A 26823-nucleotide genomic window follows, 5' to 3' on the forward strand; every position below is an offset into this window, starting at 1 on the left:
GAGTCATACTGCGCTCAGCCAATCACCGGCCACAGCAAAGTCCCGACTCGGCCGGCGGTAGGCTGAGCAGCAGTGTGATGAGTCGGGACTTCGCTGCGGCCTTTAAAGGGGTAGTCCGGCCCTAATACATCTTATCCCCTATAAGATGTATGATTGCGGGGGTCCCGCCGCTGGGGACTCTGAGGGGGCGAGGCGTGACATCACACAGGGGCATAAGATGTATAAGTAGGCATGTCACCATACTCCGGCCCCGTGGTCGTCACGCTACACACTCGGAGCCTCCAGCGCTGTGGAGAGCTCACAAAGGTGGATGTGCAATGACAGGTTGTGGGTGTCCCCAGCGGTGACAGGGGGGGGAATAAGATGGATAGGGGATAAGATGTATTAAGGCCAGAGTACCCATTTAAGTATAACAATTTGAGGAAAAATTTCATGTGTATCGATGTTTAGCACCAATTGGTGACAAGAGCTAACCTATGCACACCATGGCAGTATTTTTTATTGTTGAAATGGCGGCATTATTTGAAGACTAAGTGGGGATGTTAAAAAGAATGGAATGGCGGCATAAACTGAATTTCGTATGGCATCTGCAATTCACCACAATATTGCCGAATTAATTGAGCACAACATGGCGGTATTTACAGATTACCAGAATTAATTGGATTCTGTCCGACGGTAACTGAACATTAGTGGCGATATTTGAGAACTTACTGGCGGCATTAAGTCAGCACATTAATAGCTTCTTTAATTGGGCAATAAATTAATAAAACTGTGTGTTGCGGTATTTAGTGAACTATAAATGAGGGTATCTAAGGAGTATTCACAGATTTTTCTTCAGCCTTTGTGCCCATGATTTCAAGTTATAATACTGTGTAATTTGCTTCTATCACCTCCATGCACAGCTTTGTCCCGTTTTCATGTACAGGACCCACACCTAGAAGTTCTATAGTACAAGTCTTTTTATTTTACTGTTTTCTCAGACCTTTTCCAGCATTCTATGCGGCCAGAGACAATATGTCATAAGTCACATGGTCTCCAGGGTGTGTGGCTATGGTCCACCCACTGCAGCATAGCCACGCCTCTTGGAGACCATGTGAATCATGACATATTGTTTGGCCTCATGGAATGTTGGGAAAAGAGACAACAGTAAAATAAAAATAAAATGCACTACAGCACTTTCGGGTGTGGGTCCTGTGCATGAAAATAACAACAAAAAGAAATGGCGCATGGAGGTTATGAAAGCGTATTTCACGGTTTAACTTGGCATCATGGACTCAAAGATATAAAAGATGTATCTGTTTGATTTCCCGTTTGTTAGCAAAGCTTTTGGTTGCTGTGGTGCCACCCTTGGCCCATTCTGTCTTGTGTTTTTCTGGCCAATGAGGTATCGCTTTTACATCCTCACCCTACTTGCTCTGGCAGGGCCAGTTCTACCTTTAAGCAAAATAGGCAGTCACCTAGAGTGCCCTCTTGATGGGGCCGCCGCTCTGCCTGCTGCAAGAAAGTTAGAAGCCAGCCAGCAATCGAAGCACCGGCTCATGCCAAGCACCTGCCCAGCCAGCACCACCGTCGAAGGGAGAGGGGTTAAACAGAGGGGGGTGTTACCGTGTGTCACCCCAGTAGTAAGGTGATTACATGAGGTGGAGGTTTGTTACAAAGTGTCACCCCAGTAGGAAGTTGGGGAGTGTCAAAGGTGGAGCCAATGGGCGGGGTTAAGGGGTGGCAAAATGAGCTTTCGCCTGGAGTGCTCATTGGCGCGATTTTGTCATTTCTTCAACTGGATGTTCAAACATTGAGAAACACTTGGTCTATGGTAGAGAACCTGCAAGGTAAGACTCCAAATTGGTTCTGTCATTACCAGTAACCGTAACAACATTTGTGTTCGTCGCTATTCAGTAGATGAGCTGTAGCAGTTCTCTAAACCCTCCTAGTATCTGTATTACGCACCATCTACATAGAGTTTACTGTAATTTACTTTAATTTATATTTTTGTGTAATCACAATCCAACTGATTGCCTTTGAAATAACATGAAATAAACCAATCTGACTGACAGGTTCCCTCATTTCCCTACTAAAAAAAAGATTACATCCATAGTTTTTTGGGGATGTCATGTCACGGCTCCTCTAATAGAGGCAGGGATAAAAGACGCTGATGCCTATTTTCCTGTGCACAATAACTAAGCCCTAAGCCAGTGATTTCAAAGCAAGGTGTACGGGCATGCTGGGAGTTGTAGTTTTGTAACATCTGGAGGCACCCTAGTTGGGAAACACTGACCTAAGCGATCAGCCAGAAGAAGAGTTGCATAGAGACTGTCCAAAATCTAACACTGTTATGGCACAGAGACATAAGTGTTTGGTGCAAGTAATATATAAGGGTGTACATTGTCATACAAGGGGGTACAGTTATAGTGGTAAACCATGCAGATGCTATGGGACCCCTGGAGATAGGGGGCCCTGTCCTTGTTGGTTCTATTCCTTTTTCTACTGGTATAAAACTGTGCAGAACTCCAGGAAACGGCATTGTCAGCAAATTAATGGAAAGGGGAATTATCCTAAGGTCATGGACAGCAATGGGAAAATAAATTTAGATCCTTCTGTCCTGGGGGCAAAATCAGACATAATAGGAGGCCGATTTTGATCTTTGCTATGAGACTCCCTTTCTTCTATTTATGCTATTGCTCCATTGTTGAGGTGTATGTCAAATAGGGGATGAAGGGGTGAGCTGATGCTATAGATGACATAAACGCAGCAACAGAATCTGATGTAGTAGAGTTGACTTTGTGTTATAGCTGAACTGGAAATGTTAGAACAGCAGCGCTGAGGAGCTCAGATGCAGCAAGGTGGAGCAGGCTAGATCAGCAGACAGAAGCATGGTCCTGACACAGGTCATACACAGGATAAGCAGGCAGGTACTGAGAGATCATCATCAGCAGAGGCAACATAACATGCTCAGGTCAGGAACACGGGTCAGCAGAGCAGAATACAAACACCTTCACTATGCAGGAACTACACTGTTGCTCAGGCAACAGCGAATGGGCAGAGCTTGGTTATATAGGTGGTGCTTGGCAGAGATAGGAGGAGAATCCATTAAAGAGTGCACACTGGCTCTATAAGTCTCAGCCAGTGCTCATGCGCAGCCCCTAGAGGACTAAGTGGAAACTGCAGCAATACGGAAACAGCAAGATAGAGTCCAGAGGAGTAAGGCCAGGATACACAGGAGAGACATGGCACAAAGAAAGCCACTTGATGCAGGTAAATGCCAGGAGACTTAGTACACCGATGGATGCCATTCAGTGGCGTTACAGCCAGAAGCATGATATAAACAGAAGATGCAGACTCAAGCACTTAAACAACAAACTGAGTTCTGCTACATCTCCAGGTCAGTGCTCATAAGTGATAAAATTAAGGGTGCACTAACATTACCTCTGTATATACAGAGAAGTTTATCACACATAGTAGAGCCTCCTTAAAATGAATACAAGTCTTTATAAGTGAAATGGACAATAAGTCTTAAATTATGAGTTTGGCCTACTCACCCAGAGTATAATATTTGATTTCAGGTGGCAGCGTGGCACTTGTCACGTCTTTGATGTTCTCATCATCATCAACATAGTTCTGTGCTCGGGATGCATGCCAAAAGGCCATAAACCTAGCAATGAATGATGCTGCAAAGATGGCCAACATCCCGAAATCCAGGATATTCCACAATTCAAACATGTATTCCCTGGGCCCTTGTGACCAAATCTCTTTACATTCTGCCCAGATCATACCTGTAAAAAGATAACATATTATTGAAAAAAAGTTATGTACAGTAGTTAACATCACAAACTTAACACACAGACTTAGATGCTAAACATAGCCCTAGGAACACATGCAGGCCTAGACTATATTTGGAGGATGCAAATCATTGGGGATGGAACTGGAGACGGATGCATAAATATTATGACTATTGCCGGAGATTCTTAGAAGCTACATTACTATAATATATGGCAAGGAAATGACAGTCAAACTCACTGAAAAATGGAACAGAAGTTTATAGTTAAGTATGCAAACAGTGCCCACAGGGATGTGAGGATATAAGGTTAAAAAGTATCCAGCTGGCCCTGTAAGTAGTCCCCTGGGCCGGGAGCTATACTAACCTAGTCCTAGATTTCTCTGCTGTAATCATGCCCCCTATGTGTAAATGACAGCCTGGGCACGGCCTTTGTTATCGCTCTGCCCCGTCTGTTTAGAAGGAGAGTGGTGATGCAGGCTGGCAATCACGTGGAGTGGGTATGATTACTGCCGAGAAGACCAGGACTAGGTGAGTATTGCTCCCTGCCCAGAGAACAACTTACGGGGCCAGTGGGAGATACTATCTAACCTTATATCCTTACCATCCCTGCAGGCATGAAAGTCCCCTGGGATGGTGAGGATTAAGATTTTACCATACATAATGTGTTGCCACACGAATCATGATTGATTCCCTTTAAAGGATGGCAATAATGGAGACCAAGTCAGAAGATCATAGAAGAGGAAACGAAATCAGGAGGCCACATTGATAGAGAGCAAATCAGAAGATCAAACTAAATTGGAAGGTCACATGGAAACCAAGTTAGAAGATAACAATGGTGAAGAATAAATCAGGAGATCACATTGATAGAGGCCAAATTAGAATATCTAATTTGTTTTTTTTTATCTTTGGAATCTTTTGACTTTGTTTCCATCACTGTCATTTTTTTTTATTTCATCTCCATCAACTTGATCAATGTGATCTTGTGATTTGGTCTCCACTAATATACGGGTGTCATCGATGGAGACCAAGTCATAAGATCACAATAATAGACACCAAGTCAAAAGACCACAGTGATGGAGACCAAATCAGAAGATCCCAGAGACAAAGACCAAGTCAGAAGGCCACATTATTAAAGTCCATGAGCTTGGACCCCTTCCGCTTTGATTTTGGTTACAGAAAATGTTTGACATATGTCAAGAGGTCGTCAAATAAAAAAATCCTTATGTCATCAGGCTGCGCAAAATTTCCAACTCATCCAAGTGGAGTACAACATGTTGCACTTTGAGGTCAATGGACAAATATGTAATATATGGTTACACAAGTTCTTTAAAGTGAGATAGAATGTTTGTTGTGAGTCCCCACTATAGTTAATAGGGTGGTTCTTTGAATAGGACCCACTTAATAATATACCTAAGACCAGGTCCATACTTTGTAAAATCTTGTGGCATATTTTATTTTATGTGTGCATTTTTGGCTGTAACAGTAATAGTTATCGTCAAACATGTACACATAGGATAAAATATGCTGCAAGATTTTAGGAAGTGTGAACTTGGACTAGTAGAGAATATGAAGAGAGTTTCCTGTGCAGTAAGTTTTTTTTTAATCAACCCCACTAGTGATTTGAACACTGTGTTAAACCAGGGGGCTTAAAGGGGTACTCCACCCTTAGACATCTTTTTCCCTATCCAAAGGATAGGGGACAAGATGTCTGATCTCGGCTGCGGCACCCCAGACATCCGATGCACGGAGTGAACTTTGCTCCGAGCCGGATGATGGTGATGCGGGCGGAGGCTCGTGATTTCACGGCCATGCCCCCTCAATGCAAGTCTATGGGAGGGGGCATGACGGATCGTCCTTCACGCCTCATTTGGATAGGGGATAAGATGTCAAGGGCCGGAGTACCGTATTCCAGCCCCTAAAAACTTTCCCTCTATCTACAGGATAGAGGATAATTGTCTGATTGTGGTGCTGGAGTTCCAACATCTGGAACCTCCCTTTATCTCCTGAACGGAGCCCAACTCTCCCCAATGAGCAATGTGTCAGTGCGCGCTCTATACATTCTCTATGGTAGCGCCAAAGATGTCAAAGCAATGTACTTGGGTATCTCCAAGCTAATATTATTGATGGCCCAACCTCAGAACAGGCCACCAATTGCCAATCAGACATCTTGTCCCCTTTCCTTGGGTTGGGGATAAGATGTCTAGGGGCGGAGTACCCCTTTAACACTGTGTACCCCTGATTGCCAACTTTATACTTATGGGGGAACCCACTGCTCTGGAGTTTCAGAAATTGGTCACAACTGCATGACCATTTTTCGCAAAATTCCCAACTAATATAGCGGCACTTCCTGTAGTCAAAAATGGCCGCTTCTTCTGAATTAATCGAGTTGTCAATTTTACATTTTGGGTCGAAATCTTTTTTCAATCGGCACAAAAACCACATTTATATGTGCCAGCGCTATATATATCCTGACACAATTTAATACAACCTGCTATTAGTTGCAAACCCCATTAAGCAAGGTTCAGCGGTACACAGGAGACTGGAGGACAAGCGGCTGCACTTTCATTTAGGTGGATACGATTTTCTATTTAAATGTCAGTTCTCTGGCAGCTTCTGCTCCCTTAGTTCTGACATGAAATAACACTCTATCCCTGAGCATCTGCTTAGTGTTGTCTGCAGGATAGATCCACTGACATACGGTATAAACCTCCATCTCTTGTCAAGTGCTTCTGCCAGGGCTTTTATTTGAGGTTTTGTGGCAAACAGCATCAAAGGAGGAGAACCTCAGAGGATGTCTAACCATTTCATAGTGCAATGTTTGTATCAATAACTTCCTTCCATCTGTTTATTACATCATCTAGCAAAGACATTTCAGGTGAAGGCACTCTTGATTGACTTATACATGTTAATGCCCTTTTCCTAGTAGGTGGGGGTACTACAGCTCATTCAATGAGGGTATCAACTGATACCTTTACTACAATGTTCAAAGGTGCATTCTTTCCCACTATGTCCTATGATTTTGGTTCTCCACCACTAGACATCTTATCCCCATCCAAAGGAGAGGGGATAAGATGTCTGATCGCGATCTCCCTGCTGCACTTGGTATTCCTTCAGAGCATTGGGTGCAGCGCCAGAGGCTCGTGACGTCACGGCCACGCCCTGCTCGTGATGTCACGGCCATGCCCCCTCAATGCAAGTTTATAGGAGGGGCGTGGCCATGACGTCACGAGTCATCCGGCATCGAGCACCGGAGGCTTGTGACGTCACGGCCACATCCCCACTTATGACATCACGGCCATGCCCCGCTCGTGACGTCACGGACATGCCCCACTCGTTACATCAAGGCGATGCCCCCTCAATGAACGTCTATGGGAGGGGGCGTGGCGGCCCTCACGGCTCCTCCCATAGGCTTGCATTGAGGAGGCATGGCCGTGATATCACGAGCCTCTGCCCCTCATTGCCAGTCATCCGGCACGGAGCAAAGTTCGCTCCATGCACCAGATGTCTGGGGTGCCGCAGCGGAGATCGCAGTGGTCCCCAGCGGCGGGAACCCCGCAATCAAACATCTTATCCCCTATCCTTTGGTTAGGACATAAGGTGACTAGAGGCAGAGTACCCCTTTAAAAGGAGTATTCAAGCGCCTAAAAACTTTTCCCCTATATACAGGGTAGAGGATAAGTTTCTAATTGTGGTGGTGGGGGTCAAACATCTGGAACCTCCCTTTACCTCCTGAATGGAGCCCAACTCTCCCCAATGAATTGATGGCATGTCGGCGCACGCTCCATACATTCTCTATGGTCGCGTCAAAGCAATGTACTCGGGTATCTCCAAGCTTATATGATTGATGGCCCAACCTCAGAACAGGCCAACAAATTCCTGGTCGGCAGGGATTGTTGGCACCTGAGGATCGGCCCTCAATCATGTTAGCCCAGAAGCGTCCATTAAACACTACTAGTGATCTCCGAGTAGATAAGCACAATTCGACTGGTTTCTCTTGGCTGACAATTGTAAATAATTCTGAGGGTCCACCCTCCCAAATAAAACCCATCCAAAACTATTTGTAGTGTAATTTGTTGTGATTGTTGCACATGTAGCAAATATCATTGGTAAAGTCGATCTGGTTATGAGTGAAATATTCCATGAGAAATAGACAAGTGATGGTTTCCATAGTCATCGCCATAAGGGGGTTGTCTTCTGCAGGTTCCCCTGCTATTCTGCTAGGCCATTTTTAATTCTGTTCATACAGAGGTGTCCTTCCAAATCTTTTTCTCTTGGATAAACATTTCCCATGATGAGTAGTAGTACGAGATGACTAGATGAAAAAACAACAACACGATTTTGTAATACTCCGACAAGAGTTGTCTGTGTAATAGGCATCCAAGTGTGATTACCCAGTGGTTGTGATGTATGTTGCAGAATGAATACAATAGTCTTTAAGGGTCTATTAACAAGTATAGTATTCTGTGCCTATTTGATGCACTGGATTTGAAGTTGTGTTCAGTCTTTGAGTTTACATTGAAATCTGCAGCAGAAAATCCTGCACATCAAATCTGCGCAGAATGCTGTACGTGTGAATAGACCCTAAAGGGGTACTCCGCCCCTAGACATCTTATCCCCTAGCCAAAGGATAGGAGATATGTCTGAGCGTAGGGGTCCTGCATCTCTATGCAGCACCTGGCGTTCATTTGGAGCGCTGGGTGTGGGCGGCAGGGGTTGTGATGTCACTACCACACCCCTCGTGATGTCACACCACACCCCCTAAATGCATGCCACAGCCCCCGTAGACTTGCATTGAGGGGCCATGGTGTGACGTCACAAGGGGTGTGGCCATGACGTCACGACCTCTTTAAAGCTCACCCTTGGCTTGTGGCTTGTCTTTGTAAAATACCCATGTGCTATCCGAACACTGCCAGTCAACGGCAAACAGAGATTCCTACATTGAAGGAAAATTGTTCCAGCACAGGGTTGATTAAGACTTAAAGGGGTACTCTGGTGGGCAAAAACATTTTTAATCAGCTGGTGCCAGAAAGTTTAACAGATGTGCATATTACTTCTATTTAAAAATCTTACTCCTTCCAGTACTTATCAGCAGGGAGTTCTTTTCTTTTTGGATTTCTTTTCAGTCTGACCACATTGCTCTCTGCTGACACCTCTGTCCATCTCAGAAACTGTCCAGACAGTGGTGTCAGCAGAGAGCACTGTGGTTAGACAGAAAATAACTATACAACTTCCTCTGGAGCATACAGCAGCTAATAAGTCCTGGAAGGATTAACATTTTTAAATAGAAGTAATTTACAAATCTTTATAACTATCTGGCATAAGTTGATTTAAAAAAAAAATGTGTACCCCTTTAACTTTTATTGTAGAATCCTTATAATCCATTCATATGTCCATACTAACTGTTCTTTAGAGCCAGCGTTAAGGCGGGGCAAACCGGGCAATTGCCCAGGGCTCCCATCCCCTAGGGGGTCCCCTGCGGGCTGCTCAGTGGCAGATCCCCCCTCACATTCAGGACATCCCTGTGTCCCGAAATATCTTTTCGGGACACAAGGATGTCCCGGTTACCTTAACTATAAAAATGCAGTGGCCGCTGGGAGGTAGCACATGCAGGGATGTCACTGACGTCCCTTGCGTGCACCCATAGCTACAGAGCGGAGGGGAGCAGTGAGGACGCGCGCATGGTACCAGCGGCACGTCATCTTCAGTGCTCCGACCAGTGCTCCTCCAGTCCCGGGACCTACTGCTATGGCCTAAAGGCCATAGCAGTAGATCCTGACCCCTGACTGGAGAAGCAGTGAATGGAGCACTGAAGTGTGGCAGTACACAGGCATACAGCCTCCAGCCATACACTGTATATGGCTGAAGGCTGTATGTCTGTAGAGAAACTATACTACCAACCTAATGTGGGGGAACTACAACCTAATATGGGGGAAACTATACTGCCTACCTAATGTGGGGGAACATACTGCCTACCTAATGTGGAGGAACTATACTGCCAACGTAATGCGGGGGAAAATACAACCAAATGTGGGAGAACTATACTGCCAACCGAATGTGGGGGAACTATATTGCCAACCCAATGTGGGGGAACTATGCTGCCAGCCTAATGTGGGGGGAACTATATTGCCAACCTAATGTGGGGGACCAATACTGCCAGCCGAATGTGGGGGAAATACAACCTAATGTGGGGGAACTACAACCTAGTGCTGAGGAAATATACTGCCAACCTAATATGGGGGAACTACAACCTAATGTGGGGGAACTATACTGACAACCTACTGTGGGGGAACTACAACCTAATGTGGGGGGATTATACTGCCTAATTACTGTGAGGGAACTACAACTTAATGTGGGGGATCTATACTGCTAACCTAATATGGGGAACTATACCACCAACCTAATGTGGGGGGAAATATACTGCCAACCTAATGTGGGTGGGAACTATGCTGATAACCTAATGTGGGGGAACTATACTGCCAACCTAATGGGGGGGGGGACTACAACCTAATGTGGGGGAACATACTGCCAACCTAATGTGGGGGAACTACAACCTAATGTGGGGGAACTATACTGCCAACCTCCTGTTGGGGGAACTATACTGCCAGCCTAATGTGGGGGAACTGTACTGCCAACCTAATGGGGGAACTATATTGCCAACCTAATGAGGAGGAACTAAAACCTAATGTGGGGGAACTATACTGCGAACCTAATGTGGGGGAACTACAACCTAATGTGGGGGAGCTAAACTTCCAACTTCATATGGGGGGGAATTATACTACCAACAAATATGGGGCAACTATACTGCCAGCCTAATGTGGGGGAACTAAACTTCTAACCTAATGTGGGGGAACTACAACCTAATGTGGGGGAACTATACTGCCAATCTAATGTGGGGGAACTATACTGCCAACCTTATTTGGGGGGAGCTATACTGCCAGCCTAATGTGAGGGAACTATACTGTCAACCTAATGTGGGGGAACTGTACTGCCAACCTAATGCAGGGGAACTAAAACCTAATGTGGGGGAACATGCTGCCAACCTAATGTGGGGGAACTATAACCTAATGTGGGGGAACTACAACCTAATGTGGGGGAACTATACTGCCAACCTAATGTGGTGGAACTACAGCCTAATGTGGGGGAACTATACTGCCAAACTAATGGGGGGAACTATATTGCCAACCTAATGAGGGGGAACTAAAACCTAATGTGGGGGGACACACTGCCAACCTAATGTGGGGGAACTACAACCTAATGTGGGGGAACTATACTGCAAACCTAATGTGGGGGAACTACAGCCTAATGTGGGGGAGCTAAACTTCCAACCTCTTGTGGGGGGAACTATACTACCAACCAAATGTGGGGGAACTAAACTTCTAATCTAATGTGGGGGAACTACAACCTAATGTGGGGGAACTATACTGCCAACCTAATGTGGGGAAACTATACTGCCAACCTCATGTGGGGGGAACTATACTGCCAACCTAATGTGGGGGGAACTATACTGCCAACCTAATGTGGGGGAACTGTACTGCCAACCTAATGCGGGGGAACTAAAACCTAATCTGGGGGAACTTACTGCCAACCTAATGTGGGGGAACTACAACCTAATGTGGGAGAAGATACTGCCAACCTAATGTGGGGGAACTATACTGCCAACCTAATATGGGGGAACTATACTGCCAACCTCATGTGGGGGAAACTGTACTGCCAGCCTAATGTTGGGGAACTATACTGCCAACCTAATGTGGGGGAACTATACTGCCTACCTACTGTGGGGGAACTACAACCTAATGTGGGGGAACTATACTGCCAGCCTAATGTGGGGGAACTATACTGCCAAACTAATGGGGGGAACTATATTGCCAACCTAATGAGGGGGAACTAAAACCTAATGTGGGGGGACACACTGCCAACCTAATGTGGGGGAACTACAACCTAATGTGGGGGAACTATACTGCGAACCTAATGTGGGGGAACTACAGCCTAATGTGGGGGAGCTAAGCTTCCAACCTCATGTGGGGGGAACTATACTACCAACCAAATGTGGGGGAACTATACTGCCAGCCTAATGTGGGGGAACTATACTGCCAACCTAATGTGGGGGAACTAAACTTCTAATCTATTGTGGGGGAACTACAACCTAATGTGGGGGAACTATACTGCTAACCTAATGTGGGGAAACTATACTGCCAACCTCATGTGGGGGGAACTATACTACCAACCTAATGTGGGGGAACTATACTGCCAACCTAATGTGGGGGAACTGTACTGCCAACCTAATGCGGGGGAACTACAACCTAATCTGGGGGAACATACTGCCAACCTAATGTGGGGGAACTACAACCTAATGTGGGGGAACTGTACTGCCGACCTAATGCAGGGGAACTAAAACCTTATGTGGGGGAAGATACTGCCAACCTAATGTGGGGGAACTGTACTGCCAACCTAATATGGGGGAACTATACTGCCAACGTCATGTGGGGGAACTATACTGCCAGCCTAATGTGGGGGAACTATACTGCCAACTTAATGTGGGGGAACTATACTGCCTACCTACTGTGGGGGAACTACAACCTAATGTGGGGGAACTATACTGCCAACCTAATGTGGGGGAACGATACTGTCAACCTAATGTGAGGGAGCATACTGACAACCTAATGTGGGGGAACTACAACCTAATGTGGGGGAACTATACTGCCTACCTAATGTGGGGGAACTACAACCTAATGTGGGGGAACTATACTGCCAACCTAATGTGGGGGAACTATACTGCCAGCCTAATGTGGGGGAACTATATCGCCAACCTAATGTGGGGGAACTACAACCTAATGTGGGGGAACTATACGGTCCAGACTGCCACGCAGCTAAGGTATACGGCCGCCGTCAGTGCTATATCGGCACCACGCTGAAAAATGGGAGCCTAAACAAATTCATTTGAGGACATCTCTGTCATGTACTTACAGATTCCTGATGATCGCTCAAGGCGAGAAACGCGTAGAATCTGTCCGAAATCTGTCTATGGACTTTAGCCATATACCTGGGGAGACGCAATAAGCCAGAGGAACTATAGCCAAAGAAGCATCACCTACGAGATCTACTGAATCAGGAGCTACAGCCCGCACCATCTGACTGCAAGTCGTCACGTTTGAAGCAAGTTCTGGATACCAGGTTTTTCTTGTCTTTGTAGTACTATATGAACTGCCTAATATGTTGCAGGGGACTGCCATCCCAGTGCAGACTAAAGAGCTATACTTATAAGAACTGTGCTTAATCATCTCTACAATGCTGAGACTGTTATAGCTTAATTATATCCAGTAGCAGGACTTGAGACTCTGTATTTCAGCTGCAACAGGCATATTCCTCTATTTGGCTATATATACAAAGAGACTGCTTTTCTCCCCAGGGCTACATAATTGTATGGCATTATGTACATGTTTCTAAAATTGTGTACATTATATTTTTTTGCACCAGCACTTTTTGTGGCGGCCGGGTGTTTGATATTTTAAATATTTTTTTCTATAAATAAATCTAAATTAGCATTATTTATATGCCTCACGATTCGTGAGTGCATAAAAACTATACTGCCAACCTACTGTGGGGGAACTAAAACCTAATGTGGGGGAACTATACTGCCAACCTAATGTGGGGGGAACTATACTGCCAACCTAAAGTGGGAGAACTACAACCAAATGTCGGGGAACTATACTGCCAACCTAATGTGGGGGGGAACTATACTGCCAACCTAATGTAGGGGGAACTACAACCTAATGTGGGGGAACTATACTGCCAACCTAATGTGGGAGAACTACAACCAAATGTGGGGGAACTATACAGCCAACCTAATGTGGGGGGAACTATACTGCCAACCTAATGTGGGGGAACTATACTGTCAGCCTAATGTTGGGGAACAATACTGCCAACCAAATTGGGGGGGGGGGTAACTACAACCTAATGTGGGGGAACTATACTGCCAACCTATTGTGGGGGAACAATACTGCCAACCTAATGTGGGGGAACTATACTGCCAACCTAATGCGGGGGAACATACTGCCAACCTAATGTGGGGGAACTACAACCAAATGTGGGAGAATTATACTGCCTACCTAATGTGGGGGAACTACAACCGAATGTGGGGAACATACTGCCATCCTAATGTGGGGGAACTACAACCTAATGTGGGGGAACTATACTGCCAACCTAATGTGGGGGGACTATACTGCCAACCTAATGTGGGGGAACTGCAACCTAATGTGGGGGAACATACTGGCATCCTAATGTGGGGGAACTAAAACCTAATGTGGGGGAACTATACTGCCAACCTAATGTGGGTTAACTACAACCTAATGTGGGGGAACTATACTGCCAACCTAATGTGGGGGGAACTATACTGACAACCTAATGTGGGGGGAACTATACTGCCAGCCTAATGTGGAGGAACTGTAACCTAATGTGGGGGAACTATACTACCAACCTAATGTGGTGGAACTATACTGCCAACCTAATGTGGGGAACTATACTGCCAGCCTAATGTTGGGGAACTACAACCTAATGTGGGGGAAATATACTGCCAACCTAATGGGGGAACTACAACCTAATGTGGGGGTACATACTGCCAACCTAATGTGGGGAAACTACAACCTAATGTGGGGGAACTATACGGTCTACCTACTGTAGGGGGACTACAACCTAATGTGGGGGAACTTTACTGCAAACCTAATGTGGGGGAACTACAACCTAATGTGGGGGAACTATACTGTCTACCTACTGTAGGGGGACTATAAACCTAATGTGGGGGAACTATGCTGCCAACCTAATGTGGGGGAACTATACAAAAATATAAAATTGTACTATTCTGATCCCTATAACTCTTTTATTTTTCTGTATATGGGGATGTATGAGGGTCATTTTTTGTGCTGTGATTTGTAGTTTTTATCGGTACCATTTTCTGACTTTTCAATTGCTTTTTAGATATTTTTTATGGTATTTGAAGTGACCAAAAAATTAACAAATCTGGTTAGTGCACTATTATGACTTTTGGGGCCCCGCTTTTGATTTTGCCCAGGGCCATGCTAAGCCTAAAACCGGCCCTGCTGTCCTTCAATATGTTGCAGAAAGTTGAGTGCGTTGCTATCATATTATGATAACATATTGAATTTGTATTGTGAAAAATTGTAGTAAGAAACTAAATACCAAGAACGGTAGGGATGGACAGGCACATAAACCACAAATGTTTAGGCATCAATCAAAAACCAGAGGGTCCTTTTCTAGTCAAAAGCATATACAGTTTGCCCTGAAAGTCTAGCAGAAGAAAACTTAATTTGGTGCTAATTTTTGGGTCAATCACTTGTCATGGTTTATGCTGCGATTAAAAGACACGCAGATGTCCTATATGTAGATGGAGGATGGACCGTGAGATTCATTTTTCCTGGGGGGCCCAAGAAGCCCTTCTATGACCAGTGGGGATTAGCTCTTCGCTCCTAAACATTTCCAATGCAGTAACACTACATTCTGGATAAAGAAAAAGGACCAAAACTGCCATATGTGTCCCTACCCGTAATCAGAAAAGAAATTATACCGTTCTGCTGTTTTATGCTCGCAGAAACCTTATAAAAGAGGATTACTGCATTGTGCATGTTTTTCTGAGATAAGAGCTGGAGGTGGAGACAAAAATACAAATGACTTGAGGAATTTTGCATAGATTTAACACAATGGATATATGGAAAGATCAAGGAAAACAGAATATGTAATAGAAATAAAGGATAAAGCTGAAGAAATTCGTAGCCCTCCCGAGTTGCCAGAATTGATAATACCTGGAATTTCAAATTTTATAAAATAGAAAGGATTTCTCTAGAAGCATCCTGGTTCCTTTACCTTATTCATCATAATCTATTTTATCTTCTGTCTCTTTCCCAGAGATTGGAATTATGTTCCAGGCAATGAAGCATATAAAGGCAAAAACCTTAAAGGGGTACTCCACTGCTAGACATGAATGGAGGGGGCGTTGCATGATGTCACAAGGGGGCGTGGTGTGACGACCACTGAAACTCTGCATTTGTTCAGAATGCCAGGTGCTGTCGGAGATCCTAGCATAGGGACCCCTGCATTTAGACATCTTATCCCCTATCCTTTGGACATGGGATAAGATGTCTAGCAGCAGAGTACCCATTTTAATAGACACTGTGTCATTTGAACAAATTTTGCATAGATCAATAGTACAAGTGAAAAAAAGAAACTGTAATATATTTTATGAGACTAAAATATTTCTCTCTTTTGTTTTCAAACTTTTTACCCAATTCCCCTCCCTTTCCAGTGAGACTGTATTCCAGTATGAAAAGTAGCTCAGCTTTATTCTGTGTCTGCAAGACAAGCAATACAAGTGTCATAATCGAGTGTGGGGGGGGAGGGACAGGGCGAGTGAGCCCTAAGCTGTCCCTAGTGACACTCTCCCCGTCTACTTGTTCAGGGCATTAACTATTCCCTATCCAGGGAGAATAGCAAACTGCCCTGAAAATACTAGTGTGTGAACACACACCTAAACAGAAAGATACAAACATAAATACAAGGACATTACAGCAAGTCTATGGAGGGGGGGAGTAGGGAGCTTTGCACACCCATTCTGGGAGAACTGCAAATATAAATGAAGCCTGCACAGCAGAAATCTGCTATAAATATCATATACAAGTTATATAATGACCAGTAATAGTGCTGCTCCTAATGTACACACACAGGACAGCTTATAATGAAAAGTCACCTGAAATGACAGGTACACTTTAAAAGTTCATTCACAGGTTTGCATTAGCACCAAGTTCTAACAAAATGGTATAGGGCCCTGAGGTAGTTTCATATGCTGCCAATTTCATATGGAGGCATTCAGAGTTTAATTCTGTATAAACCATCTATACTGTATTACAGACAAATTCTTCGCTAAAATTGTTAGCTGTCGCTGTAACGCTGTTATGTACAGTGGCACCACATAGTGAGACATGGAATTATTGGTGCTCAAAAGTAAAAGGCCAATGCACATGGCTCTGCATGAGCCCCTAAAGTGCAATAGGTTGACATTATTATGGACTACAAACTAGTTTAAAGCCCATAGGTGTCCCTGTTTAAAGGGGTACTTCTGTGAATTTTTTTTTATCAACTGACTCATGAAAGTTAAACAGATTTGTAAATTACTTCTATTAAAAAATTCTTAATCCTTCCAGTACTTATCATCTGCTGTATGCTCCACAGGAAGTTGAGTTGTTCTTTTCTGTCTGACCACAGTGCTCTCTGCTGACACCTCTGTCTATGTCAGAAACTGTCCAGAGTAGGAGCAAATCCCTATAGCAAACCTCTCCTGCTCTGGACAGTTCCTGACATGGACAGAGGTGCCAGCAGAGAGCACTGTGGTCAGACAGAATAGAACAACTCAACTTCCTGTGGAGTAAACAGCAGATGATTAGTACTGGAGGGATTAAGAATTTTTTAATAGAAGTAATTTACAAATCTGTTTTCCACCAGAGTACCCCTTTAATATAAAACACATAAAAAAGGTTAAAGCCTATGTAGAAATATAGAATCTATGGTTACCCATGTCCCGTGTCTTCTTCAAATGTACTTACTATGTGTCGATGTAATTCTACAACCTGTGTTTGGTTATACTGGTAGCATGTCACCACCACGACCCATCACTTACGCTACTGGACCACAACCCTTTACCCTAATCCTCTTACTCAAGTTTTTATACCCAGTGTTTTGACTGAACAGTGTCTACTTTCTATCCAAACCTATCAGCATTGATTGAGAATGTTATACATGGAATGCCTTAAAAGGGTTTTGTCAGGCACAGAACCACCATCTTAAAGATCCTGGGGATAAGATGTCTGATCATGGGGGGCCCAGCGGTCGGACCCCCCAAGATCTCCGGCCCGGCACCCTGATGCTCTGAACATTTATGTTTAAAACACCGGCTGTACTAGGCTTAGAAGCAGCTGTGGTAAACACAACCCCTCAATCTATGGGAGAGACAGAGAACCAGCGTTCGAGTATCTCCAAATCTCCCATAGATATATATAGAGGGGGCATGTCGGCCACAATGAAGATCGCTCCATGCATTTGGATTACCAGGGTGCAGGGAAGAAGATCGCGGGGGTCTCAGTGGCCGGACCTCCCATGTGCAGACACCTTTTCCCTATCATGTGGATTGCGGATGAGATGTCTAGTACCGGAGTACCCCTTTAAACCCAAAATGATCATGGATTTACACGTGGATACTATTCTTATACTAGCAGGCTCAGCTCCATGCAAAAGAGGGGTGCTGCTGTGTGTGCCCAACACAAACCATTGCAAAAAACCCAAAAAAAGGCACACCATATAGCGAACACCCGACTAGTTCAACAAATCTTTATTAGTTACAAAAAACATAGACAAAGATACGAATCAAATAGATCCCATAAAAACATTTAAAACGGCACAAAACATGCCCACCCACAACAGGGGGGAGCCCAGCTGACCCCACCCAGGACACCCGTTTAAATAAGTGTACAATCCTGCCTTTGTGCTTAGGTAACAAAAAAATACTATATTAAAGTTATAAGTAGAGAAAGTTGTTAGTCCAGCTCACCTCCTTAAGACACTTATTTAAATGGGTGTCCTGGGTGGGGTCCGCTGGTCTCCCCCCTGTTGTGGGTGGGCAAGTTTTGTACCATTTAAAATGTTTTTATGGGATCTATTTGATTGGTATCTTTGTCTATGTTTTTTGTAACTAATAAAGGTTTGTTGAACTAGTTGGGTGTGCGCTATATGGTGTGCCTTTTCTTTGGTTTTTGCATGGGTTTACAGGTGGAGTCATGGCCAACTTGACTGGCCACACTCTACTCTTTTTGTGCTGTCACACAAAGTACGTACAGGAGCAGGGACCTCTGTCAAAAACGAAACTGCCTGCTTCTATACAGTAAGCATCGAAGCATACAGAACTGCACTCCAGTAAATGTAGTGCATAAGTGGACAACGCATAAGGTGCTGCGTCCTATGGCCGGGCTGCTGTATACACATACACTGGTTCAGGTGCACTGGTACCCTGCCCAGCAAATGTACAAGAGTGAATGGCAATACATGTACGGTATGCATCACTGCATATGTTCACTTTGTCTAGACTGAACCCGACCAGCGCTGAGAGGTGTGAGGGCCAGTGCACTAAAGGACCACAATATTGCACTGTCATGCTCTTGTTGGCTATGGCTTGAGAGTGGCTATGCCTGGTACTACCTGTAGCATAGACCCATTCATTGAAAAAGAGCAGAGGTAAGCTGCAGTACCAGGCACAGCCACTAAAAAATGCACAGTGCTATGTCCAGTAATGGAAGGGCGTTCCCTTTAATGAGCTGATCAATGGGGGTCAGACCCACCAATCTGATAGGTCATCAATGTTAAAGTCCTTTTTTGCTACAAAGCCCTTTGATTTCTGTTTTTGTTCTGTAACATTTACAGAAAATAGAGCAGCGAGACCCTGTGATCAGATACGATGTCTAGGGGCGGAGCACCCCTTTAAACGTGGCAAGATTTTTGGTGGCAGATGGGCTGGTCTGAGTATTTCAGAGTCTACTGGGATTTTCACACACAACCGTCTCTCGAATTTACTTAGAATGGAAAATATCCAGTAAGCAGCAGTTGTTAAGATGAAAATGCCTTGTTGATGTCAGAGGAGAATGGACAGACTGGTTCGAAATGACATTTTGCTACTGAGCCCTGTGATTTCTTTGTTGTTGTTCTATAACATTTACAGAAAATGAAGAATCGCCAATAAATTAAAGTCTTACAAAATTAGCCGAAAACCTCTTTGGCCCAGCTCTGATCACGTTATCCTATTCACCGAAATGTCAATCCAATCTATAGAACAGTTTACTTGCTGCAATAATCAGATCCTCCGCAGAAAATGACAGATACTGTATGTAATCTCCTCAGCAGACGTATGTATCTCATCTAACCCTGCAGTTGGTATTCATTACACAGACTGCAATAACCAGTGACGGGTCTAAGTGCATGACTCCATCTGTTTTCTCATTATGGGGAATGAGACATAGAAAAAATTGTGGTTATTTAAAATTCAATTCAATTTATAAAGCACTGGAGATACAAAGAACCTCGTGAGAAGCGCAGCTCATAAATATCAGGGGGCTCATATATACGGCTTGTTAGACGGGTCTCCTTATAAATGTTCTGCTATGGAATCTGATCTTCCATGCGTCTAATGAGCGACCGTATACAAATATACTGCACCAAGTATTTCTGTATCTCTTGCGGACCAGCATGCCTTGCTAGTGTTGGAGGATGTCATTTTCTACAGTACAGGGACCAAAGGGTCTAGCACAGTGTTTCCCAACACTGGTTGGAAAACACTTTGGTACTGTTTTTGTGCTTCCAGCTGTTGCTTTGTGCCTTCAGCTTGGTACTGTTTTTGTGCCTCCAGCTGTTGCAAAACTACAACTCCCAGCATGCCCGGACAGTTCTCTTACATGGACAGAGGTGTCAGCAGAGAGCACTGTGGTCAGACTGGAAAGAAATTCAAAAAGAAAATAACTTCCTGTGGAGCAGCTGATAAGTACTGGAAGGATTAAGATTTTAAAATAGAAGTAATTTACAAATCTGTTTAACTTTTTGGTGCCAGTTGATAAAAAAGAAAAAAAAATGTTTTTCGCCACGGAATATGAAGACAAGATATGGAGACGGGAAATGAGGACAAGAGCTTCCTCCTATGTTGCTTTTCCTCTCCCACAATGATTAGCTAGTTAAAAACCAGGCAATGTGGGGTACTCTGCTAGTATAGTCATAAAATTCATCCCCCCCTAAGGGTGTACAGAGCACTGTGGTCAGACTGGAAAGCAATTCAAAAAGAAAAGAACTTCCTGTGGAGTATACAGCAGCTGATATGTACTGGAAGGATTAAGATTTTTAAATAGAAGTCATTTACAAATCTGTTTAACTTTTTGGTACCAGTTGATTAAAAAAACAAATAAAAAATAGTTTTCACCAGAGTTCCCCTCTTTAAAAAAATGAGACCCACGAAGGACTCTGATACAAAGAATTAAATAGCTAAGACCCGGACACTTGGATCTTCTTTGCTCTTCCCATACGCAGCCAAAGGTCCTAAAAATAATTGACGTATGTGGCTCTAGGGAGAAGAGAGAAAATCTTTACCTATTACCCAGGAGATAATGAGCAATTCCATCCAGGAGAAGGAAGACGTCTTCATCCTAAAGAGCTGCTTTGCGTTATCCGTGACGCTTTCGTTAGGAAGGATCTTGGTGCCTTCGAACCTGTCGGCCGCGTTCATCACCAGCAGACCGAGGAAAATAGTAAATGAGGCCGCGTGAGCGACAAACTTCATGAAAGGGCCGCGCATTATCTTACCCAGCTGGAAAAGAGAAGACATCGCGTAAACTAGAGAACCTGATTTGCAATTAACATTTATATATAATGCATGGGGCCTCTTGTGTAATCATGTTACCAAGGCAACCTGGTCGTTTTGTTTTTTAAAGGGGTACTCCGGTGGAAAACTTTTTTTTTAAATCAACTGGTGCCAGAAAGTTAAACAGATTTGTAAATGACTTCTATTAAAAAATCTTAATCCTTTTAGTACTTTTTAGCAGCTGTATGCTACAGAGGAAATTCTTTACTTTTTGAATTTCTTTTTTGTCTTGTCCACAGCGCTCTCTGCTGACACCTCTGTCCGTGTCAGGAACTGTCCAGAGCAGCATAGGTTTGCTATGGGGATTTTCTCCGGCTCTGGACAGTTCTTGATACGGACATCAGGTGTCAGCAGAGAGCACTGCGGACAAGACAAAAAAAGAAATTAAAAAAATTTAGATTTTCCTCTGTAGCATACAGCTGCTAAAAAGTACTGAAAGGATTAAGATTTTTTTAATAGAAGTCATTTACAAATCTGTTTAAAGGGGTATTCCAGGTCAAAACTTTTTTTTATATATCAACTGGCTCCGGAAAGTTAAACAGATTTGTAAATTACTTCTATTAAAAAAAATCTTAATCCTTCCAATAGTTATTAGCTTCTGAAGTTGAGTTGTTGTTTTCTGTCTAACTGCTCTCTGATGACTCACGTTCCTATGGGGATATTCTCCCATCATGCACAGCTCCCGGGACGTGACATCATCATTGAGCAGTTAGACAGAAAACTTCCAAAGCTAATAACTATTGGAAGGATTAAGATTTTTTAATAGAAGTAATTTACAAATCTAGAAGATTGCAGCAGCACACATTGGTCAAAAAATTGAGGCTCTTAGCACACTTTTTTGATCAAAAATGTGTCCGCCATCCACCACGGGGAGGTGGCCTCATTTAGGATGGGACCCTAACATAGTGTTGCTCGCGAATATTCGCAATTCGAATATTATTCGCGAATATCGCATATTCGCGAATTCGCGAATTTCGCGAATATAGCGCTATATATTCGTAATTACGAATATTCGTTTTTTTTGTTTTTTTTTCCCATTACACATCACAGTGATCACCCCTCTGCTTGTGTGGTGTAAAGAAGGCTCTAATACTACTGTGTGAGACTGGCGCGCGAATTTTCGCATATGCGAACATTTGCATATGCTAATTTTCGGTCATGTTCATTTTTGTCTATGCGGATTTTTCGTATATGTTAATTTTCGCATACGCGAATATTTCGTATTTGCGAAAATAAAACGAGAATATTACGAATATGCGAATATTCGCGAATATATGACGAATATTCGTCCATATATTCGCGAATATTCGCGAATTCGAATATGGCCTATGCCGCTCAACACTACCCTAACACACATTCTGAGCCTAACACTCAGATACTAACTCACCTCTGCTGGGCATATAGCCTCTGACTGGGTGACATGCTGGATCCATATACAATTTAAAACACCACCTGTGAGAAAGGGGGAGGGGTGCACAGCTAAAGAGTGTGCCATTCCAGCAGAGGTGAGTTGGTATCTGAGTGTTAGGGTCCCATCCTAAATGAGGCCACCTCCCCGTGGTGGATGGGGGACACGTTTTTGATCAAAAAAGTGCGCTAAGAGCCTCAATTTTTTGACCAATATGTGCTGCTGCAATCCTCTTTTTTGTATACTCTGTATCTGCCACAGTAGTGTGCACCCGTGTATTAGGTAGTTGTGCCGGCTATTTTTCTTTTTGCTTGTAATTTACAAATCTGTTTAATTTTCCGGAGCCAGTTGATATATATAAAAAAAAGTTTTGGCCTGGAATACCCCTTTAACTTTCTGGCACCAGTTCATAAAAAAATAAATAAAACAAAAAAGTTTTCCACCGGAGTACCCCTTTAAAATAATTTAGCAGAAAATGTTGTAAACATACTAACGATCCGCATGTCATTAAAAGTAAGGTCAAGCATGTTACCACCTGATTCCTATAGAAACAGTATTTTTCCAACCTGTTGCAAAACTACATCTCCCAGCATGCCCGGACAGCCAACGGCTGTCCGGGCATGCTGGGAGGTGTAGTTTTGCAACAGCTGGAGGCACACTTGTTGGGAAACACTGCCATAGAGACTGCCAGGTAGTGTTGAGCGCAAATATTCAAATTGGGAATTTTTACCGCGAATATCGGCACCTCGCGATTTCGTGAATATCGGCACCTCGCGATTTCCCTCCCTGCTTCCAGCTTGTGGTACGAAAGAAGGCTCCAATATTATTTACTGTGTGGAGCGCCAATATTTCAAATATGCGACTATGCAAAAATTCGCAAATATCGGCACTTCCCTTCTTTTAGTTTGTGGGCCAATGAGAAGGATACAAATACAGTGGTCAGAGGTTAGCAACATCCCTAGCAACCAAAAGGAAAGTAGATACGGTAGTTGAAAGATATAATCGCGCATGCGCACTTTGCGAATTTCATTAAGAATTTTGCATGGAAAAAAAAAGTGAACGGAGATGCGAAATTCCCGAACATAGGACAAATATTCGTCCATATAATCGCAAAATATCGCCAATTCGAATATGGCCTATGCCGCTCATCACTACTGCCAGGCAGGGGTGTAACTTTTTCCACACCCTATAGAGCCTCATAACGCCTTCCAGATCTTTCCTAGCCCTGCGCTACTTATTCGGGTGAACTACAGGTGCCGAAACCCAGCCCCATTAGGGAATATCACTTCATCAATATCATAGGGGGAGATTTATCAAAACCTGTATAGAGGAAGAGTGATGCAGTTGCCCCTAGCAACCAATCAGATGGTTTCATTCCTTCTTCAGAGGCTGTTGTTACGCCGAGCGCTCCGGGTCCCCGCTCCTCCCCGGAGCGCTCGCAACATCCTCGCTACTGCAGCACCCCGGTCAGATCCACTGACCGGGTGCGCTGCGATACCGCCTCCAGCCGGGATGCGATTCGCGATGCGCACCCCGGCTCCCGTACCTGACTCGCTCTCCGTCGGTCCTGTCCCGGCGCGCGCGGCCCCGCTCCCTAGGGCGCGCGCGCGCCGGGTCTCTGCGATTTAAAGGGCCACTGCGCCCCTGATTGGCGCAGTTGTTCTAATTAGTGTGTTCACCTGTGCACTCCCTATGTATACCTCACTTCCCCTGCACTCCCTCGCCGGATCTTGTTGCCATCGTGCCAGTGAAAGCGTTCCCTTGTGTGTTCCTAGCCTGTGTTCCACACCTCCTGCCGTTGCCCCTGACTACGATCCTTGCTGCCTGCCCCGACCTTCTGCTACGTCCGACCTTGCTTTTGTCTACTCCCTTGTACTGCGCCTATCTTCAGCAGTCAGAGAGGTTGAGCCGTTGCTAGTGGATACGACCTGGTTACTACCGCCGCTGCAAGACCATCCCGCTTTGCGGCGGGCTCTGGTGAAAACCAGTAGTGACTTAGAACCGGTCCACTAGCACGGTCCACGCCAATCCCTCTCTGGCACAGAGGATCCACCTCTTGCCAGCCGAATCGTGACAGTAGATCCGGCCATGGATCCCGCTGAAGTTCCACTGCCAGTTGTCGCCGACCTCACCACGGTGGTCGCCCAGCAGTCACAACAGATTGCGCAACAAGGCCATCAGCTGTCTCAACTGACCGTGATGCTACAGCAGCTACTACCACAGCTTCAGCAATCATCTCCTCCGCCAGCTCCTGCACCTCCTCCGCAGCGAGTGGCCGCTTCCGGCCTACGACTATCCTTGCCGGATAAATTTGATGGGGACTCTAAGTTTTGCCGTGGCTTTCTTTCACAATGTTCCCTGCACTTGGAGATGATGTCGGACCAGTTTCCTACTGAAAGGTCTAAGGTGGCCTTCGTAGTCAGCCTTCTGTCTGGAAAAGCTCTGTCATGGGCCACACCGCTCTGGGACCGCAATGACCCCGTCACTGCCTCTGTACACTCCTTCTTCTCGGAAATTCGAAGTGTCTTTGAGGAACCTGCCCGAGCCTCTTCTGCTGAGACTGCCCTGCTGAACCTGGTCCAGGGTAATTCTTCCGTTGGCGAGTACGCCATACAATTCCGTACTCTTGCTTCTGAACTATCCTGGAATAATGAGGCCCTCTGCGCGACCTTTAAAAAAGGCCTATCCAGCAACATTAAAGATGTTCTGGCCGCACGAGAAATTCCTGCTAACCTGCATGAACTCATTCATCTAGCCACTCGCATTGACATGCGTTTTTCCGAAAGGCGTCAGGAGCTCCGCCAGGATATGGACTTTGTTCGCACGAGGCGTTTTTTCTCCCCGGCTCCTCTCTCCTCTGGTCCTCTGCAATCCGTTCCTGTGCCTCCCGCCGTGGAGGCTATGCAAGTTGACCGGTCTCGCTTGACACCTCAAGAGAGGACACGACGCCGCATGGAGAATCTTTGCCTGTACTGTGCCGGTACCGAACACTTCCTGAAGGATTGTCCTATCCGTCCTCCCCGCCTGGAAAGACGTACGCTGACTCCGCACAAAGGTGAGACAGTTCTTGATGTCAACTCTGCTTCTCCACGCCTTACTGTGCCTGTGCGGATATCTGCCTCTACCTTCTCCTTCTCTACTATGGCCTTCTTGGATTCCGGATCTGCAGGAAATTTTATTTTGGCCTCTCTCATCAACAGGTTCAACATCCCGGTGACCAGTCTCGCCAGACCCCTCTACATCAATTGTGTTAACAATGAAAGATTGGACTGTACCGTACATTACCGCACGGAGCCCCTCCTAATGTGCATCGGACCTCATCACGAAAAAATTGAGTTTTTGGTCCTCTCCAATTGCACTTCCGAAATTCTCCTTGGACTACCATGGCTTCAACGCCACTCCCCAACCGTTGATTGGTCCACAGGGGAGATCAAGAGCTGGGGTACCTCTTGTTTCAAGGACTGTCTTAAACCGGTTCCCAGTACTCCCTGCCGTGACCCTGTGGTTCCCCCTGTAACCGGTCTCCCTAAGGCTTATATGGACTATGCTGACGTATTCTGCAAAAAACAAGCTGAGACTTTACCTCCTCACAGGCCTTATGACTGTCCTATTGACCTCCACTTCTCCAGCCTCCATCAGGCAAACTCCTCCAGGGAGGACCTTCGTTTCTCCACGCCAACGCCTCGGAATCCTCAAATGGGGTCACTCCTCCCATCTCGCTGGCCATGCGGGCATCAAAAAGTCCTTGCAAGTCATCTCTCGTTTCTATTGGTGGCCGACTCTGGAGACGGATGTTGTTGATTTTGTGCGGGCCTGCACTGTCTGTGCCCGGGATAAGACTCCTCGCCAGAAGCCTGCTGGTCTCCTTCATCCTCTGCCTGTCCCCGAACAGCCTTGGTCTCTGATTGGTATGGACTTTATTACAGACTTACCCCCATCCCGTGGCAACACTGTTGTTTTGGTGGTCGTTGATCGATTTTCCAAGATGGCACATTTTATTCCTCTTCCTGGTCTTCCTTCAGCGCCTCAGTTGGCAAAACAATTTTTTGTACACATTTTTCGTCTTCACGGTTTGCCCACGCAGATCGTCTCGGATAGAGGCGTCCAATTCGTGTCAAAATTCTGGAGGGCTCTCTGTAAACAACTCAAGATTAAATTAAATTTCTCTTCTGCTTATCATCCTCAATC

The 26823-nt window shown here is 44.9% G+C and overlaps 1 protein-coding gene across 6 annotated transcripts in view; it reads right to left on the bottom strand.

Moving 5' to 3' along the window:
• Positions 1–26823, bottom strand: part of TRPC6 (transient receptor potential cation channel subfamily C member 6) — a 227461-nt gene that overhangs the window by 53580 nt on the left and 147058 nt on the right. For all 6 annotated transcript variants that reach the window (XM_056561538.1, XM_056561536.1, XM_056561533.1 and 3 more), the window contains exons 5-6: positions 20957–21173; positions 3537–3770 (exon numbers count right to left, since the gene is read on the bottom strand). In XM_056561538.1, the coding sequence (XP_056417513.1) occupies positions 3537–3770; positions 20957–21173 (451 nt within the window). The remainder of the gene's footprint in view (positions 1–3536; positions 3771–20956; positions 21174–26823) is intronic.

Source organism: Hyla sarda, chromosome 2 (genome assembly GCF_029499605.1).
Source record: "Hyla sarda isolate aHylSar1 chromosome 2, aHylSar1.hap1, whole genome shotgun sequence".
NCBI lineage: Eukaryota > Metazoa > Chordata > Amphibia > Anura > Hylidae > Hyla > Hyla sarda.